Genomic DNA, 19,957 nt, shown 5'->3' with positions numbered 1-19,957 from the left:
ACTCTAATAGCAAGCTAAGCCTAGAAATTTCAGTACAGAAGTGAACTAAATATCGTGAAAACCATGTATACACAATAGATGGGTCTTCTTTACAGGAAGCAACTTGTGACATCAATCATTTGGAATCACTACCAGAAAAAATATGCTACGACTAGGATGGAATATACATCTCTTAATTGCCCGGCCAACAAGGATCATGGAACAATAATCAGACCGCCGCATTGCTGCTTAATTGCGTAGACTTACCCTCTCCCAACCCTGACGTGGCGCTGGTTGCGAAAATAGCTTAGAAGAACCTGAGCCTGCGCATAAATACGTATAGGTTTGAAGGAAGTTTTAGGATAGAAATGAGCTTGTCAGTTTTAGGAAACAAGATTATAATACTAACCTTCTCTCTTGCACGGGCTGTGCCTGATTGCGACAATGCAACCAAAGGTGGCACGACGCCTTCTTGAAGAACCAGGGTGCAAAACCTGTTACTGTTTGTGCAGAGTTGTAGCAGGGCAGCAGCGGCATTCTCCTTTGAACGTGCAGAACCCAGCTCAACAACCTCAACCAGTACTCGGATGCCTCCTGCCTGAGCAATGGCATTCCTTCCATCATGCACAGTCGCAAGGTTTGCCAGAACAGCAACAGCTTTATCAACCATCCCAGCAGCTGGATCCATCAGCTCCACCAGGTGGTTGACAGCCCCAGCCTGAACAATGCGGGTCTTGTGTTCATGAAATATCGACAGATTGAAGAGTGCAGTAGCTGCATCCTTCTTCCCTTGCGGGGTACCTTCTCCCAGTAAATCTACTAATGGTTCGATGGCACCGGAACGTCCAATCTTGATCTTGTTCTCTTCAATGACTGAGAGGCTGAATAAAGTTGCAGCTGAGTTGGCTTTCGCTTCGGGGTTTCCCACCTGAAGAACGAAGATGAGAGGCTCAATGGCCTCAGCACTTGCTATGGCAATCTTGTTATTGTCATCCAATGACAAATTCAGGAGAATTGTCACAGCATTTTCTTGTGTGCTGGGGTCTGTAGAATGAAGTAGACTCACCAAGAAGGGGATTGCTCCGCAGTTTGCGATGGCAATTCTATTCTCCAAGCTGTGTCTAGAAAGAATGCGGAGCTCTCCTGTTGCTGACCTTTGGACCTCAGCAGAATCACTTTTCAGTTCCTCGATAAGATTACGCACTTTAGCATCATTGCCAGAAAAATCTGGTTTTGAATCTGTCGAAGATGACAATCCGATCCTAGGAATAGTTTTATTAGACTGTCTCCACCAGTTTGGCTGATTTCGAGAACGAACACCACCCAATCTAGGAGGGTTATCTGATACCTTTGAACATGTGGTGACCGGATCATCTTGCATAACTTCAGATGCATTGATGTCACTTGATGCTTGTACCCTGACATTCTCTCCATCAACTTCAAGTTGATGATGGCTGCTGATATGACTTTTACCATTCCTTTCGAGATACTGTTCCTCATCAGAAACTTGAAAACCATTGTCTCTCAATTGCTTAAGACCATCAGAACGATCAGTTTTTTCATCAAGTAGAGATTTGTTTGCTGCAGTAGTTTCTGTTGATAATCTTAAAGAATCAGGTTCAGAATCATCTGTGTCTCCAAATGATGACACTCTATCATCTGAATCAGAGTTTTCATGTATCAAATTATAATGATGACTATCATCCGATGCGCACTGTGCTTTTGGATGCAATGCAGCTACCAATTGGCAGTGTTCTGGTGATCCAGACTTGTCTGCACTTGCACTTCCATCTGTGATGTTGAGGGAAACAGGGAAGCACAAACTCAAGAGTTTAACAGGATCTGGTAGCATTATACCATGTACCTCACACCAATTTTCAATCAACTGTTTGACAGTGAAGTTAGGAATCAATTTGGTGTGTCCCAATATTTGGCGTGTCTTTGGACAAATGTTGTATCCCAGATCAAACCATTTTCTGATAAAAACATGCTCATACGTTTGACCAGATGCCACAATCACTGGATCCGACATTAGTTCAAGGGAAAGAGGACAACAAAAATCAGCAGGAATGGTCACTCCATTAATGCTACGTGTTTGCTTTTCTTCCACATGTTTGTCAAGCATATGGTTGACTAATTCAACAATATCGTTAATATCATCCATTTCTTTGTTATCTTCATGATTACCTTTTGTTTTAACCTTAACAAGTGCAACATATTCCATCAGCAACTCCTGATTTGTGGATAAGCTCAAAGTAGTTTGAATCTTTCCAAATTCCTCTGAATTTGGCATAACTTCCCCTGCTAAAGCCCTGGAAGCCTCCCTAATGACATCTGAAATTTTTCCACAGCTATCGTGTTCAAGATCCTGCAAGTTGCAAGAAGCACACTGATAAGAAAATCAGATGTCAAAACAATGTCACTGAGAAGATGTGAAAGGATTTTTTTTATCACCTCCAAATGCATTGACTCAATCTGCATGAGAGAATTGACAATTTGGCATAATTCGAATACATATATCTGCATCTTGGCAATAATTGAATCAGCCTGAATAACCTGCACCCAATATATTACTCATAGTGAGTTATTTACTAAGTAGCATATTAAGAAGAATAATAGGGGAAATCCTACTTGGATGGAAATTAAAGCATTGTATATGTAGTGACTAATGAGGGAGATTTATCATGGAAAGGACAAAGTAGTTACAAAATAAATCTTGCTCATCATTTGATTCCAGCCTCCAACTAGCTCAGTCGCTTCATTGATGGTAGCGCCAAGTTCTTCAAGCACTTTACTTAGTTCACCATCTGGAGTAATCTGAGGAAAAGCTCTGTTTAGGGCCACCTCCAAGTGATCAAGGATGCCATCCATCGTTTGGCAATATTTCTTAACTAGCTCTGTTTTCGAGGCATTGCTTGAAGACAGCACCCGGAAATTTGAAATACTATCGAGTAGTGACAATGACACTGAATCCATCACCTACATAAACAAATCAAAAATTAAGTTCACTTCGGGTGCGGAGACAAAGGAACGGGGAAGCTCAAACAGGCTCAGAGTGACTAAACAAACAAGCAGGTGCATTCCACTGTCATTCGAAGTTATGCGTAAGAAAAATAGCTGAGTAATAACAAGCAGGTTAGCATGCACGTTTCAGTGAAAATGAGCTGCTAGCTAACTTCCAAGCATGACTAACCATGCCTTGTTATTTATCTACTATATATGTGAACTAAGATAGACATAAATTCCGTGCTTATACCTGGAACGGAAAGCAACAAATTTAGGCGTGATAGCATCGAAACATCTCGTCAGTGTCGTAAAACAATTGGTGATCATCAGAAATTCAGAACTACTTAGTCCAAACTGTATACAAACAAGCTCACCGAACACGCATTTTTGCCCCAATACAAGCACCGAAGCACTATCCCCACACTATCACAAACCCTAACCGCACAGAAATCTCGAAAACCCCATGCCGTACTTGCCCACCACCACAAACAAACGCCATCACCACGTCCAGTACACACATACATCCACCACCACCAGCGCACCGAACTAAGCTCAAATCTTCCCAAACCCAACCATGGCGAGTTCCACCATCCAAGCACAAAATGCAGCACGAAGCACCCCCACCCCCCCCCCCCCCAACCCTCTCCCTCGATCCCCCACCGCAAGGTAACCAAGCGCGATCACACCACGCGCGCAGAACAGAGCAGAACAGCAGCCAGAGCAGGAGAGGAAGCCCCGTTACCTCGGAGGCCTCCAATGGAGGGGGGAGGAGGAGGATTCGGACTCCCGTGTCGAGGTGCTCGTGGTGGCTCGCGCGAGGCGGAGGCGTCTCGCTTCGCTTCGTCGCAGGAGGCGGAGACGAAGACGAGCAAGGCGAAGGCGACGAGTCGGGGTAGCGTGTGAACACGAGGCAGCAACGACCCACCCCGAGTGGGGGTCGTTGCGGAGACAGAGGCCAAACTAGACCCGGCTCACCGTGAACCGGGAACAGTACTTTCACTGACAGGTAGGGCCCATCTGCAGGTAGGGGGAGGCGTACGGTAGACCGGGTGCACGGGGTGGGCGGATGCGGCTGCAGGACGGCAGCAACTGCTCCCCACCTGAGACCCGAGGGCCCCACCGGCAGTCTCGCAGTGCTGTTGTACCGGCCTGCGCCGACTGACGGGTGGGCCCACCGTTTTCCTCCTCAGGAGGTGGGTCCCACCTCGCTCGCTTTTTTGTGCTCATGCGTCGTGTCAGCGCGTGAGCCGCCGTGTACGGACCGAGGTTTGTGTGCTCGGCTGTGGCTGGCTGGTGGGCCCGGAGAATCACTAGTTCTGGCCCTACTCTGCTAGCGTCAGGATTCAAAAATTGAGCGCATACGAGGGCTCGTTTAGTCGGTGAAATGATGGGTTGTCACATTGGACGTTTGATCGGATGTGGGAAGAGATTTTTGGACATGAATGAAAAAACTAATTTCATAGCTCGTCTGAAAATCGCGAGACGAATCTTTTGAGCCTAATTAAACCGTCATTAGTACATGTGAGTTACTATAACACTTATGGCTAATCATGGACTAATTAAACTCAAAAGATTCGTCTCGCGATTTACATGCAAACTGTGCAATTAGTTTTTCTTTTTATCTATATTTAATGCTCCATACATATGTCCAAAGATTCGATGTGATGTTTTTGCGAAAAGTTTTTGGGAACTAAACAGAGCCTGATATTACAGGAGCAAAGAGCAAGTTTAACAGTATAGCCAATTACTAGCTCCAAATCATCTATAGTCAATTTAATAGCCAATTCATACAATAGTTACTATAATATTAATACCTAATCCCACTTGTCATACACACATTGCATCTTGAAGTCTGTGCTGCAGCTGGTTGTAAATCTGTAGCCCGCTGTTCTTCTCTATCCTATTTTATCTTCTTAAAATATGTTTATAGCTGACTTATAATCTGCTATTTTATCTGCTCTAATGTAGCTATTTCTAGCACAGTAACTTAGTTCCAAAATAAAGCTATTTCTTCACCTACCTCCTCTTCTCAACCAATTACAATCATTATTCTTCATCTCCTTTCTCTTTTCAACCAATCACATACTTCCTTCAATCATTCTCTCCTACTTTCTCAATACACGTGCCAACCTTAAAAATGACTATATATTAGGACGGATAAAGTAGTATAGTAGTCCTAGTTGAATTATTAATATATTTTTCTGCAACAAAAGAATTTCGATAGGTTCATTTAGGTAGAAAATCAACCGTAGAAACATTCTCATGCTTGTGAAAATTATGAGCATCTTTTCCATAGAATGTATACATATACCCACAGATAACTCTGAAACGATGAGCTGCTGTTAAGAAACGACACACGGGGCTAATTAATCAAGTAACTAAAGTAGCCAGCTTAATTAGCATTTATTTGATCCAAAGGACAATGCACGCAGAATGTTGAAACCTGTCCGTGTACTAGGAATCACGACATAACTTGCTAATTAACTACGGTATCCTGCCCTGTCCCCCATTAGTTCATGTATGCATGCATCCAGACTTACTTAACATGCAATGCCACTAATTAAAGCAGAGTTAGACTAATCTGATGTGCTGTACCTCATCACCAAGGCAATTGAGGCAAGTAGGCATAAAACTAATCATATGGAATCATCCAGATCGCCAATACAAAATTACCCCCAAACTGAGATCATGGAGTGTTCGGTTAACCGATGCTTTCATCTCTGGAGCCAAACGCTAATCAGGCTGCATATAATATGCACTTCCTTGTGCCGAGTGATCAAGAGACAGCCTGAGTGAATGATTAAACTAGCTAATGCAAAAGAGCTTTGATTGCTTTCATCTTTGGAAGCATCAGTTGGTCATGAATTTAAAATTAAGCCTGTAGCTTGCAGAGAGCAGCTTAATTTAGCTGACACATATTATATATTGATCCATTGATCAGGATAACAAAGTCATGGTGGTTAAATTAATTTAAGCTGTTTGGATATTATATATACGTGGTAGTGGATATGATGATGCCCCCAGTACTTCATGCATACGTAAACACGTTGCTTCTAGATATAATGCATGTTAAATATGATTCTCTCTCTTGGTAGCTGATACAAACTTTTACCGTAGTTGGTTAACGTGTCTTTCTTGACAAGTTAACTACATAACCATATTGATCATGATGCATGACTGACTTAAGCCCCTACACGCTAATTAAAGGTTTGCTAACTGAATTGAGTAGTATATCTTTCTTACAGAATAATATATATGAATTAATTGAACCTGATAGTTATATATCGTTCCTCCGTTTCGAATAACTTTTGTTTTAGCTTTATTTTAAGCCAAGCATTTCTATCTTTGACTTCCAACTTCTAGATTTTTTTTAACATCGTATTTATATATTTTAATTCATCATAATAAATACTTTCAAAATATGTAACTTTCATGTTGTTAAACTGTACAAACTCTTAGAAATTAATAGTTAAAGATAAATATGAAATGTTTAATTTAGGACGAAGCTAGAATGACAAGTATTAATTTTATTTTTCCTAGCTTGTAAATTAAATAGTCTCTTTAGTTTCATAGTTTGAAGTGAGTTCATTGGATTAAATTAATTACTGTGATGGGTACTTGGAATATATGGTAGATAGAAAATGTGTGGACATTACCAAATGCGTTATATATATGACCGACCGGATTTATATATCGCAATACAGTTCTGGGCGTTTGGAGTTCAATTAAACCATGCATCCATTGTAAATTTTTTAGATACTAGTAGTAGCTAAATGCCAGTGCGTTACAGCGGAGCATGAAAATAGCAAAATTAAGGCCTTGTTAAAAAAATATTTTAATTGATTGAAACACAACCTTTCATCTTAACAAAACAAATAAAAAACCATACTTAGAAAATTGAAGATAGTTCAGACGACTCCCCCATATTCTAATATCTTGGCTCCCATGTCAGTAATGGTGATGGTGATGACTATTATCTTTAAATAGTAGTACATATAATGGAAACTACCAGTTACATGTTTTTTTAGTGGAAGGTGCATATATGTTAAAAGGTACTTAGTAACACATAATAAACAAAAAAAAGTTAATTCTTATGCACGCAATTTTCATTAATTTGATTTTTTTAATGTTTATGGGGTGGGGGAGTTTAGCCACCTGAATTTTCATTGAGATGGATAAAGTGGAAGTTACAGGGTGATAATAGTCATAGAGCATCATACTCTTAGGGAGATACGGAGTAGCAGAGAAAAACCAGTGTTTCCACTGCGTAATTACAGGGCGTTCTTTCTCATTCATTCGCTCCGCCCATTCTTTAATTTGTCATTCATTCGCTCCGCCCATTGTTCTTAGCCATATGCCAGCTAGCTCCCACGTGTTAAAGATTTGTCACTAAAATTTCCTTAGCTAGTTCCTTTAGTCTAACCGGCCTAAAGGTTGATTAGTGGTTAGAATTGTTCCGGGTAGTTATGGTACGTAGAATTAATTTGGAATAATTTTGGATGGCACTAGAGATATGATGTTCCTTTCATGGCTTTTCTTCTTTAATAATTATATAAGTATATACCGGATATTGATTAATATATGAATTAAGATGCTGTGTGTGGGTGTGCGTGAGTGCGAGATGAGTACGAAGACATCAATCGATCGAACAACCCAAGCTAGCTGGCGACCCAATCTTTGGCTGCATATATGCAACTAGCTCGGTGTATAATACAGTGTGTCAGCATCACGCATAGCTAGCACTGGCACGCGGCAAAAGAATTCCTCGGAAGGTTCGGTGTGTTAAAAACGTCCAGATTAACCGAACAGCGGAGGCACCAAGTACAGGGTAAAGAAGAGATAAGCACGCTGTCTACATTACCCCGTGGAATATATTTCATCAAAAGAAAAAAAACTTTTGACTTGATCATATCCAGTCTACACGACGATACGTACAGATGGCAACCTGCCTGTGCTTGCATGCATTTTTGGGCTCCGATCGCATCGCGTACCTGGCGTTTCGAGCACGTACGAAACGCAACTCTTCTTCTCAGATGTAGATGCTCTGCGATATTCCCCCGCCTTATAAAAAACAATCTATTACACATTCTACTACTATAAATCTAAACAATACTATAATATATTAAATTTAAGACCTAGATTCGTTTTTATGGGACGGTAGGAGTACTACCCATACAATAGCAGTGATTGACACATGGACATGAGCGGATCCAGCATGGAGGCAGCGAGGTCTTGTGACCCATCAGTGTGAAGTCGTGAAGACCATGAGAGTCCCACGAAGCCACCATTATAATTTTTTACCATATATGTAGATGGGAGGGAGGATTAATTGTAGTTTTTATCTAGTTTGTTCAGATTTCTCTACTATTTCTTTCTAGATCTGCCACGTGGATCTAAATCCATACGTCGGTGTCTATTACTGTATCATTAGTACTGTAGATAATTCTCACTTCTTCTTCTCAGCTTATCATTCTCTAATCCAACAAAACATTGTGACATTAATTAGATTTAATGACACGTGTTATTATTTTGGCACGAGTTGATAGGAGTACATGATAACATGATCAAAACATTCACCGTCTCGATCAAACTTATTAAAACCGCGCGAACGGTGCAACAAACACGAGAGAGAAAAAACAACAAAGAAGCAAGAGAACTCGTAAAACCTGCCACGAAAGTCACCATTAATTCCTCGAGGCGACACGTCCATCATCGACCACGTCGTGCAATATGCTCTGCACAAATAGCTCGATCGATCCCTGGTTAGTCCAGCAAATTAAAAAAAAATAAAAATAAGCATATTCCAAGCAAGGATAGACACGGACATAGCAGGAAAAAGGCAAAGCCACGCGCGGGAAAAAAATAAATAATTAACTAGCTTGATCTAATCCAATGGTGACTGATCGGTCAGAAAGCAACGTGGGCGAGGCGACGCAGCCATGGTCATGGAGGAGATAGGAGGAAGAAGAAAGGTGGTGTTGACTAACGGCGCGGCGATCACCTAATCGGCATCTAATGCCAAGCCTAATCTCGATTGCTTTATACTGTAGTTCTCAAAAACAATATTAATCGATTGCTTTATCTCGCAAGCTGATCGATCAATTTACATTCATCCGGTATGTGTGTCGCCTTTTATAACTAAAAATGGTATAATGTTGTTGTCATTTTTAGTTATACCGAATCTTTACGCCATTAAATTTTGATATGATAACAATAAGTTTACCATTTGTCCAAATAAATTTTAGCTGTTTTGAGAATTTTCGCAGTTAAAAACTCTATCAAAATTTATCTAGCTTGCCATCACGTCTACCAATAATTTAATAACACGAATGTATATATGCTAAAATTTGAAAATACCAAGTTCTTTAAGATCAAGAGTGATATGTTACAGACTGCACGCATTTCTACATCACGTGTCCTATTTCCTATATGCGAGTTCCAAGTGCTTCTTTACTCGGAAAAGGAAAAAGATAAGGAAAAGAAAAACACCCAAGTGGTTCTTAACCTGGCTACCTTTTTTACCTTTGCCTTTGTGTGCGGCATCTGAATTGAATTTGTTGATCTTGTGCGGGTGCAGGTTTCGGGGTCTAAAATGTGTTCGGTATCTTTTCCGTTTTTCTTCCCTGGTATATGAACTATTAAGCACGTTCGGTTTTTCTTTCATTTAACACCTTGAATTTTCGTTGGTCAAATGTGCAAACTTTCAATGTTGACGGGTCAATGAGAATTTATTGTAGTTAGATCACGAAATCGCATCATTGGATTGTCATCAAAATAGTTTGATAGTTTCATAATTTTTTTTCACGTGTAAGTTGTAGCTGTGAACTTCACGTCATAATTTTGTATGAACCAAAAAATATATAAATGTAAAAAAATGAGGAATAACAACTTAAGGCGGCCGCATTAATTTTTTATTTAAATTAGGAATTGAAAGTTCAATTTTGTAGCGGATACTCCCTCCGTCCCATAATATAAGGGATTTTGAATTTTTACTTGTACTGTTTGACCACTCGTCTTATTAAAAAAATTTGCGCAAATATAAAAAACGAAAAGTTGTGCTTAAAGCACTTTGGATAATAAAGTAAGTCAAAAAAAATAATTCCAAAATTTTTTGAATAAGATGAGTGGTCAAACAGTATAAGTAACAACTCAAAATCCCTTATATTATAGAACTGAGGGAGTACTTAACATGGTTAAATCTATCTAATAATTTCTTAACTCCCCTACGAAGCTTAGGTGTAGTGATAAGAAAAATCGAGAAGGATTGGTACAAGTTAACAACTTAATCAATAGATTGTGCATATAGCAAACAAGTCTATATAATAACACAAAGAGAAAGAAAGAAGACCCATTTTAGTTGATAGTGGTATTATTACCCAAAAATTAAAAATACGTTCAATTTAGACCTACTTTTATAAGCATCATGCCAGCTACAGCTACAGTCACAGCCTCTTTCATCCCTTTTTCTTTCTTCCAAAAAACGCTCACCTGTAGTGATGGATCTATGTGAAAGTTGTGAGGTCGAATGTCGAATGACCCTACAGCTTCTTCACATTCATTCTTGAGTACTAAATTTTTCATGGAAATCCATTCAAATCTACACAAATAATCCCACTGAAATATTTAATAATAATAATCGATCTCACAAAGTAACTTTATCTAATAATTTATTGACTCCGCCACTGAATTTAAGTGTAGTGATAAAAAATCGAGAAGAAGGTTTGGTGCAAATTAACAACTTAAACATGAAATTAAATTGTACATGTAGCAAACAACCTTTATAATAACACAAAAAAAACCATTTTAGTTGAAAGTGGTATTGCTAAAAGAGTTAAAAGTATTTCAATTTAGAGCAACATGCCAGCTACGGCTACAGTCACAACCCCTTTATCCTTTTTCTTTCTTCCAAAATACAAACGCTTACCTTACAGTGATGGTTCTATGTCAAAGCTGTGGGGTCCGTTGACCCCATAGTTTCTTACCATCATCGTTTAGAGTTTCTTAAATTTTCTATATTTATCCGTTGAAATTTACACAAATAATCCCACTAAAATATATAGTAATGATAATCGATGTCACAGAGTAAATTTGCTGGCTCTGCCACTACTCACCTGTAACCCCCCAACTATGCCACCAAACACACATAACTCATCGCCTCATCATCGTCATCTATCTCCGCATGAGACCGCATCCTTATCCCACCACGTCCCCCTCGCGCTCACGCGCACAGCAACAAAGAAAAAAAAAAAAACCCGTCCCTTTTCCCTCGCCGCCCCACCGCTCCCCCACCCCACGTGTCGCCGGCCCATCGGCGGCGGCGCCTGCGTGGGCCGTGTGGCCCACCCTGCGGCCCCTTCCCGAAAACGGAACGCCCCCCCCCTCCTCCCCTCTCCACGTCACTGCGCGGTGGGCCCGCGCGTGCGTCCAAGAAGCGTGACGTAAGCAGTGACAGAATCCGCGCCGCCTCTCGGGGCGCCCACGTGTCGCGGTCAAACGGTCAGCGCGGGGCGGGGGCTCGCATCGCATCTGCTCCACGTGTGCGCTATCGCGGCTGCGGCCGCACGGGCCACACGTGTCGCTTGCCCCCGGCTCTATAAATGCCCGGCTCCTCACCCGGAACAAGTTTCAAGCCCTCCTCTCCTCTTCCCAACACTAGTAGGATAAAGCCACAGAGAGAGCAGTAGTAGTAGCGAGCTCGCCGGAGAACGGACGATCACCGGAGAAGGGGGAGAGAGATGAGCGGCGGTCAGGACCTGCAGCTGCCGCCGGGGTTCCGGTTCCACCCGACGGACGAGGAGCTGGTGATGCACTACCTCTGCCGCCGCTGCGCCGGCCTCCCCATCGCCGTCCCCATCATCGCCGAGATCGACCTCTACAAGTTCGATCCATGGCAGCTTCCCCGTACGATAATCCTCCTCCTCCATCCTCCCAATCATCACCACCATCAACGCCGTCGTGAATTGATTGATTGATTTGGTTTGATTTGTTGGTGTTGTGTAGGGATGGCGCTGTACGGAGAGAAGGAGTGGTACTTCTTCTCCCCGCGAGACCGCAAGTACCCGAACGGGTCGCGGCCGAACCGCGCCGCCGGGTCGGGGTACTGGAAGGCGACCGGCGCCGACAAGCCGGTGGGCTCGCCGAAGCCGGTGGCGATCAAGAAGGCCCTCGTCTTCTACGCCGGCAAGGCGCCCAAGGGCGAGAAGACCAACTGGATCATGCACGAGTACCGCCTCGCCGACGTCGACCGCTCCGCCCGCAAGAAGAACAGCCTCAGGGTAAGCAAAAACCACACCCAAGATTCCATCACTAAATTCATTACTAAATCTGTGTTCATCGTGATTATTGATTAATTTAGTCACCTAATTATTCGCCCAAAACCGCAGCTCGATTCGAACAGCTGGTGGTACTTCTAGATGGATACTACTATTTAGATATTTGATATATTTATTTTGCAACTTGTTTAATCAGCTCATTTCGCTTTCGAAATGAATTGGGAGGATAAGCTTAGCGTGGCCCACGGCTTTGGGCCGCAGAAATTAATTGGAGACGTTGGCTCATCTCATCTCTAGGGCCGCACCTACGTGGTGCAACTTGCGCAGCCACGATCGAATCGTTCGAGCGTGAAACCCATTGCCGTCACCACCTCGCCTCATCCCTTTCAGGGACCAATCGGTTTTTAGCCCTACGCGCCCCTGCGATCGCGACGCCCACGATAGCTAAATCCCGAAAGCAAATAAGCAGTAATCGGACAGCGACTCGACCGGGATTAGTTAAACAATGGCTTGATTAATTAGATGCTGGAATTTGGAGCCTTCTGATAAGTTTAGGGCCTGTTTGGCACAGCTCCAGCTCCAGCTTCACCCCTTCTGGAGCTGGAGCTCAGCCAAACAGTTTCGGCTCCACCAAAACGGGGAGTGGAGCTGGGTGGAGCTCTCTCACAAAATGAACTAGAGTTGTGGAGTTGGGTTTAGGCAGCTCCACAACTCCACTCCAGACTCAACTCCTGGAGTTAAATTTAGGAGTTGGAGCTGTACCAAACAGGCCCTTAGTTTTGCACTTGGTACTTTAATTTTTTTTTGAGTGAGTGTAAATTTGTTTCTAAACTTTGTTTATGAATTTGTTTTGTATTGGTGCAGTTGGATGATTGGGTGCTGTGCCGGATTTACAACAAGAAGGGCGGGCTGGAGAAGCCGCCGGCCGCGGCGGTGGCGGCGGCGGGGATGGTGAGCAGCGGCGGCGGCGTCCAGAGGAAGCCGATGGTGGGGGTGAACGCGGCGGTGAGCTCCCCGCCGGAGCAGAAGCCGGTGGTGGCGGGGCCGGCGTTCCCGGACCTGGCGGCGTACTACGACCGGCCGTCGGACTCGATGCCGCGGCTGCACGCCGACTCGAGCTGCTCGGAGCAGGTGCTGTCGCCGGAGTTCGCGTGCGAGGTGCAGAGCCAGCCCAAGATCAGCGAGTGGGAGCGCACCTTCGCCACCGTCGGGCCCATCAACCCCGCCGCCTCCATCCTCGACCCCGCCGGCTCCGGCGGCCTCGGCGGCCTCGGCGGCGGCGGCAGCGACCCCCTCCTCCAGGACATCCTCATGTACTGGGGCAAGCCATTCTAGACGACCAAAAAAAAAAAAAAACAACCGCATTGGCAGCAATGGTGTCACTGAACACCGTGCAGGCTAGCTAGCTTCATGGCCGGTGAACTTTGACTCAGGCGAGCCGCCGGAGTTGACTCAAAGATAATTAAAAGAAGTGTTTTAAGTGGATTGGATTGGATTAGACAGAGGAGATGAGGACTCGAGAAAGGCGGCGATGAGACCGTGGTTGGGGGGACCCTGGCCTGGACTGAACGACGACGAGGCAGCAGCAGAAAGATGGTGCAATTGCATCGGGTGGCATGTCAGTGTGTGTGTATAGTGGCATGTACATAGTACATGGTGATTGATTCGGTATACAGGGGGCTAGCTTTCCTGTTTCTGTTTCTTCATTGGTTAATTATTACTCCCATTATAAGGTCTTCTTCAGGGTTGCTAGCTTAATTAATTAATTAATTAGCCCAGTGGTTGAAGTGTAAGTCAAAATTCATCAAGTCAGAGACTGGAATAATACAATACAGTACTGTAGATATCTTTTTTTTTTTGGTAGATGCTGATGTCTGTTTGTTAGCAATGGAAAATAAAATGATGGAACCATGCGAGGAAAAAGCGTGGAATTAATACAACAGACGCATTTATTTTCCAACCGAGCTGCACATCACTACAGCTGGAGATGATCGATCAGATGAGCGACCAAGCAAAATAAGCTTGGGCGCGAAGGAAATCAAACGTGCCGCTCTGGGCGGAGTGAGGAAAAAACGTGAGGAATTGGAGTGCGCGCGTAGACGACATATGGGAGAGACGGGTGGATATGCACGCATTGAACGATGAGTGGTCGGTCGGTTCAATGCGCACGTGTGGGGGGCGGACGTAGTTTTGTCTTTGAGGGTTCATGGGGCGGTGCGGTTGACGACGTTCTACATGCGGCCTCGTGCTTATCGCCTCCGGTTAGCCGGCGTGTTCCCATTCCTGTTCTCCAGGATATGCTCCTGCTATACTCTCTCCGTCCCATAATATAACAATCTAGCCTGATTAGACATTTTATAATCTCGTCTCATAATATAACAACCTAAGACTAGATTAGATATTTTATAATACGATGAATGAACGAAATGTCTCGTCCGGTCCTAGATGGCTATATTATAGGACGGAGGGGTAAGTATATTGCACATTAGCACATATAAATCAAGTCATATTAGGCAGATTTTATTCCGAAGATTTACTCCCTCTATTTTATATTATAAGTCGTTTGACTTTTTTTTCTTAGTTAAATTTATTTAAATCCGATGAAATTTGTTGGAGTAATTTTCATCTGACTGGACCTAACTCCTGTAGAACTGAGCAGCAAAGCAAATAGCGCAATGGATTTATCCAGGAGTAGTGAAGCTAGCCATGGTTTTCAAAAAAAGAAGCTAGCCATACTAGCTCATCTCGTCTAATCTAATCCATCCTGCCATCGACGCTTTTCCTCCTGTACTCCTGTGCACAGCCACGGTCCCGGACAAAACTGCTGACTGCTGCTTCCAGAGATAAGATCCATCCACCCGTTCAAATTCACTGCATCCGTCGTTCTCAGCCGGCTGTAAACGCGCCCACAAAAACAAAAAAAGCGGCGTCACTTTCCTCGAACTTTCCGGCGACGTTTTCGTCCGTTTGCACGGAGAAATTCAATGGTTCTCACCCATGTATGAGTCCATGACGACCCCATCTCGTCTCTCTTCTTCCTTCCCGAGATCGCGTCGCCGTCCTCGGCCGCATTTCTGACGCTACGTTTTTGAACGGAAGCGGCCCGCCGATCGTGTGCTGCTACTGTTCACCGGTTTCCAACCCGAAAACGGCGTGAACGCCTAGTACAGGTCGTATGTGAAATTCTTACCGGGACTCGGGAGTAACCGAGCATGAGCTTGTTTAGTTCCCAACTTTTTCTTCAAACTTTCAATTTTTCCATCACATCAAAACTTTTTTACACACGTAAACTTCTAACTTTTTTCTTTAAACTTTTAATTTTAATCAAACTTCTAAATTTGGCATGGAACTAAACACACCCATGGGCTGTGTTTGGAACCCTAGGAGTTTGTTTAGTTCACGAAAAGAAAATTTTTGAGTGTTATATCGGACATTTGACCGGATGTCGGAAGGGGTTTTCGGACATGAATGAAAAAAACTAATTTCATAACTCGCTTGGAAACCGCGAGACGAATCTTTTGAGCCCAATTAATCCGTCATTAGCGCATGTGGGTTACCGTAACATTTATGGCTAATCATGGACTAATTGGGCTCAAAAGATTCGCCTCGCGATTTTTCCCATAACTGTGCAATTAGTTTTTTAATTTATTTATATTTAATACTCTATACATGTGTCTAAAGATTCGATGTGATGTTTTTAAGAAAAAGTTTTTGGGAACTAAACAGGGCCTAGGTTTCCAACCCCTTTTCCTCGTATTCCGTACACACGTTTTTTAAACTGTTAAACGGTGTGTTTTTATGCAAAAAGTTTCTATATGAATGTTTCTTAAAAAAAATTATATTGATCCATTTTTTTTAAAAAAATAGCTAATATTTAATTAATCACGCGCTAATACCTAGGGCATGGGTTAACAACCTCTATACACGAACAAAGCCTAAATGGTTAGTCTTGTGATTGTCCAGACTAATGGAATTTTCCTATAGCTATAGGCCTCAAGTGTTAGAGAAGGCTGAGATTTTGAGATACTAGTACATGGCTAGCTGGTGATCAACAAAATAGTTGGGCTCCCAACTTCAACTTTTCTGAATTTTGTATACTACTAGAAAAATATTTTTTTCAGGCAACCAAAACACGTTTATGCAAATGACAAGACCCTCCACCCGCAATTTAAGACCTATGAAAATAATTTTCACCGGCGGACCTAATGTTACCCCGTCTAAAAAAAGTATTTTGGGCAAAAAAGAAAAAACAATTTTCACTGCATGCAAGCATCGGATTTAAATCAGAATCAGATCCACTGGAACAAACAAGAACAACATATCCACATGAACAAACAATAACATGTTACAAACGATTTTTTCAAGTGAACAAAAACGTTTATGCATGCAGGCAAACTCTCTGCCTGCAATTTAAGGCCCGTGAAAATCTATAGTTACGTAACTACATATTTAAGTTCTAGAAAAGTTACGGCTGTTAGAAGGGATAATAATCTCCTGCTGCCGAACGAAAGAACCTAGGCCGATTGTACATCGAACTAGTAGAGCAGGCAAAACAAGGAGAGATGCTGAGACCTGTAATGGGCTTCGGTGAATATGCTCTATAGCCATGTGTTTGTTAGACCCAATATCAGCCCATCATGTTCATAGAGCGAAATAGAACTAAATTTCCGGCCCATAGACATGGATGGCATAACTGGGCCCTATCACAGATCAGCTGGATGGGAAAAAGTTCACTTTCAGTCTCTGAAACGCAAAACTTTGCATAACAACTCCTCTGACTATTAAAAACGATGAAAATGACTTTCATAGCAATATTGATAGTGGTATTCACTGATATGACGTCCATGTGGTAGCCCAATCACTAAATATTAAACTTAAAAAAGAATTAGATGTGGGGCCCATGTGTCAGTGCCCTTTCTTGTTCTTCTCTCTTTCTTCTCTCCTTTTCCCCAACCATGGTGGCAATGCAACGCACGCTCACGAGCCCTCCTGCTATGCCGCAGCCTTCTCCTCCTTCTCCGGCATCGGCTTAGGCGGTGGTGGCGCCAGCCGTAGGCATGGGCGTGGCCTACCGCCCTCCGTGACGGTGAAGTGTCAGTGTCGCTAACCTCAGCTTCCGCAGTTTGCAGATCATGTGGCATTGCCTAGTGAAAGCGTTCTAGTAAATTAGTAAATGTGTTCGCCTATTTTAACAGAGATCAGCTGCTGAAACCAACTTTCCCCATTGCATTTTCAAATATTCAATTTGCACAATCATCACAGGCGATCATCACAGGTGCGACTTAAGGGCTGCCACCGCCGCTTGCTCCCTTCCCGCGGACGGGGAGGGTGAGCTTGAGTTCGATGGGTTTCAATGACCACTGTCGCTGCCATCGGAAGCTCCTTGTTCGATTCTGAGGGGATTGAAGAGGATTGGAGATGATTGAGGGGGAATAATTTTACATCACAATAGGTGTGAAATAAATCCCCACCAATTCCTTCCTTAAAGGGATTAACTGAGTAAGGCCTAAAGGGGGAAGACGAAGGGAGGGAGAGGAGGAAGGAAGGGAGGTTGAGGATGACATATGGGCTCCACGGAATATTTCCAACTTCCATGCTAACTCAGCGTTTCTGACCATGGTCAACGTACCATACTACCATGTCACTCAATACCACCCTCAATACTGCCATATGAATTATTTCGTACCAGCTTTAGGACTTGGTGGGGATTATTATACCTGATTTGCGGTTGAGGAATATGAGTAAAATCCAACCAATAATTGAGAGAGTAAAAGTGGACTTTTTCCTCAACTGGACGCATCGTTTCTCTGTTGGGCCCAAGTCCACTGTGGGTCTCAGTTCTTCCTGTAGAAGGCTAACTGCAATTTTCAGATAAAACAAGTGTTAATAAATCGTGTGCTTTTTTTTAATCCAAGCTTTACCTACTACTAGTACTACTCATACCTGCACTGTACCAATCGTAATTCGTAGGAGTTTGTCTAAAGAGAAGAGAACAAACGTCTTGTCAGAGTTGGTGATTATCTAAGAGCAAGGCTAATAGTGAAAGTAGCAGTCGGCGGTAGTATTTATCCAGGTCATCTAAAGTTAATACTATATATTGTTTATATAAAAGATTGGCTCTAGATTGGCTTTACGGAAACAAGAATAGGTTTAATTGTTGCATGTACAGGTGATCAAAACTAAACTCCATCTCTGTAGCCCATCCTGCTTCAGCATGAAACTAAACTATACTTGGAACCACACACTATGCATATGCACATAAGATCAAGTAGCTGAACTATAGACCCACAAAGTGAATAAAATATTTCATCTTGCCTAATTTACCGTGCTATCGTCCGGCGCTTGCAGAAGCGCTCGCTTCGCTCTCTCTCATGCTTTCTCTCTCCTCTACGTATGATAATGCTGATGTGGTGCTTCTTATAGCCGGCTGAGCACAATACTATTATACCTTCTCTCAAGTTAGATTCAGAGAGTTTCAGACGGATCATGCCGGAAATCAAAGAGCCGGACGTGATCGATCTGGTCGCAGAATAACCGGCGGATTTCCTCTTGCGGTTGGATGGTCGCGCACCATGGCACGGCGCTAGCTAGCGGAAGAAACGCCCAACGACAAGTCAAAAAGCGCGTGTGCGTATGTGATTTTGGCAGAATTGGCGTGGTGACATGTGAAGAAAAAACAATTCAGCAAGCCGCTCGGTTGTGGAGTGCCAACTTCGCAATTGAGTAAGTCCTCCCTCCGTCAAAAAAAAAAAAGAAAAAAAAAGATAAACCCTGTTTTCCATGCTCAACGTTTGACCATCCGTCTTATTTAAAAAAAATATAAAAAAAATTAAAAAGATAAGTCACGCATAAAATATTAATCATGTTTTATCTTCTAACAACAATGAAAATACGAATTATAAAAAAATTTCATATAAGACAAACAGTCAAAATTGAACACGGAAACTCAAGGTTTGTCTTTTTTTTTTTGACGGAGGGACTATAATCGTAGTTGATCGAGTATGTTCCAAGCAATGGAAATCTCACCCCATTTTTTCTTTTACTAGCCGTTCCTTCATTTTGCAGTAGGGTTACAGTAGTTACCTAGTAATTAAGGAGTACTAGTTCTACCTTGATAAACTAGATTCTTTTACTGACATGGAGTGTTTTACCGACTCAAAGCGATGATTCCTTTTACTGTGCTTTGCCGTTTACCTTGCTAATTAACTTGCTAAATTTGTGGCTAACTCGTGGTAATTAAGTTACGTTGTATGATTCTTGCAGATGGTGTTAGACAACACCACATGTAAGTAGTACAATATGCTGTGTTCACGTGATCGTTTGGTTAAGCAAGCTACAGCGAGAGCAATTAAAGGTCACATTAGATATTTAGGTTGTTTTTAGTTCAGTGTAAAGTTTGTATTTTGGTTGAAATTAGAGATGATGTGACTGAAAAGTTGTATGTATATGACAGGTTGATGTGATGAAAAAGGACTGAAGTTTGGATCCAAACTTTTAATCTAAACTTTGGAATAGGCCGAGAGCCTGGAACAATGACACCGACCATAGCGAATGGAGGGAACATGGTGATGTGGATTTATGTTGACACCTCGCCTGATGCTCATTCGACGAATCAGTTGGGCCCTCGTGCGCTTGCGATCTAATCCTGCTCGTAAAAGTGTCTTTTGGTTTAGCTTTGGCTCTGCATGAGAATGAGAGAT

The 19,957-nt window shown here is 42.8% G+C and overlaps 2 protein-coding genes and 1 long non-coding RNA gene across 3 annotated transcripts; 1 reads left to right on the top strand and 2 right to left on the bottom strand.

The window, feature by feature from the left end:
• Positions 1-41: 41 nt before the first annotated feature.
• On the bottom strand, positions 42-3,892 carry LOC4325007 (U-box domain-containing protein 4). The gene is made up of 5 exons (XM_015763532.3): positions 3,728-3,892; positions 2,686-2,958; positions 2,434-2,535; positions 389-2,347; positions 42-302 (listed from the first exon to the last, which is right to left on the bottom strand). Exons 2-5 carry the CDS (start codon positions 2,953-2,955, stop codon positions 243-245), a joined length of 2,391 nt encoding a protein of 796 aa, XP_015619018.1. The 5' UTR covers positions 2,956-2,958; positions 3,728-3,892; the 3' UTR covers positions 42-242.
• Positions 3,893-11,559: 7,667 nt separating this feature from the next.
• Positions 11,560-14,197, top strand: LOC4325006 (NAC domain-containing protein 48-like). The gene is made up of 3 exons (NM_001428170.1): positions 11,560-11,886; positions 11,986-12,260; positions 13,122-14,197. Exons 1-3 carry the CDS (start codon positions 11,721-11,723, stop codon positions 13,590-13,592), a joined length of 912 nt encoding a protein of 303 aa, NP_001415099.1. The 5' UTR covers positions 11,560-11,720; the 3' UTR covers positions 13,593-14,197.
• LOC136354785 (uncharacterized) lies at positions 13,121-18,648 on the bottom strand. The gene is made up of 2 exons (XR_010738548.1): positions 18,582-18,648; positions 13,121-18,115 (listed from the first exon to the last, which is right to left on the bottom strand). It is a non-coding gene; the product is annotated as an uncharacterized lncRNA (long non-coding RNA).
• Between the last annotated feature and the right edge of the window lie 1,309 nt (positions 18,649-19,957).

This window comes from Oryza sativa, chromosome 1 (genome assembly GCF_034140825.1).
Source record: "Oryza sativa Japonica Group chromosome 1, ASM3414082v1".
In the NCBI taxonomy this organism is placed as follows: domain Eukaryota; kingdom Viridiplantae; phylum Streptophyta; class Magnoliopsida; order Poales; family Poaceae; genus Oryza; species Oryza sativa.
Note: the sequence above shows the minus strand (reverse complement) of the source record. Positions and strands in the feature narration are given on the sequence as shown.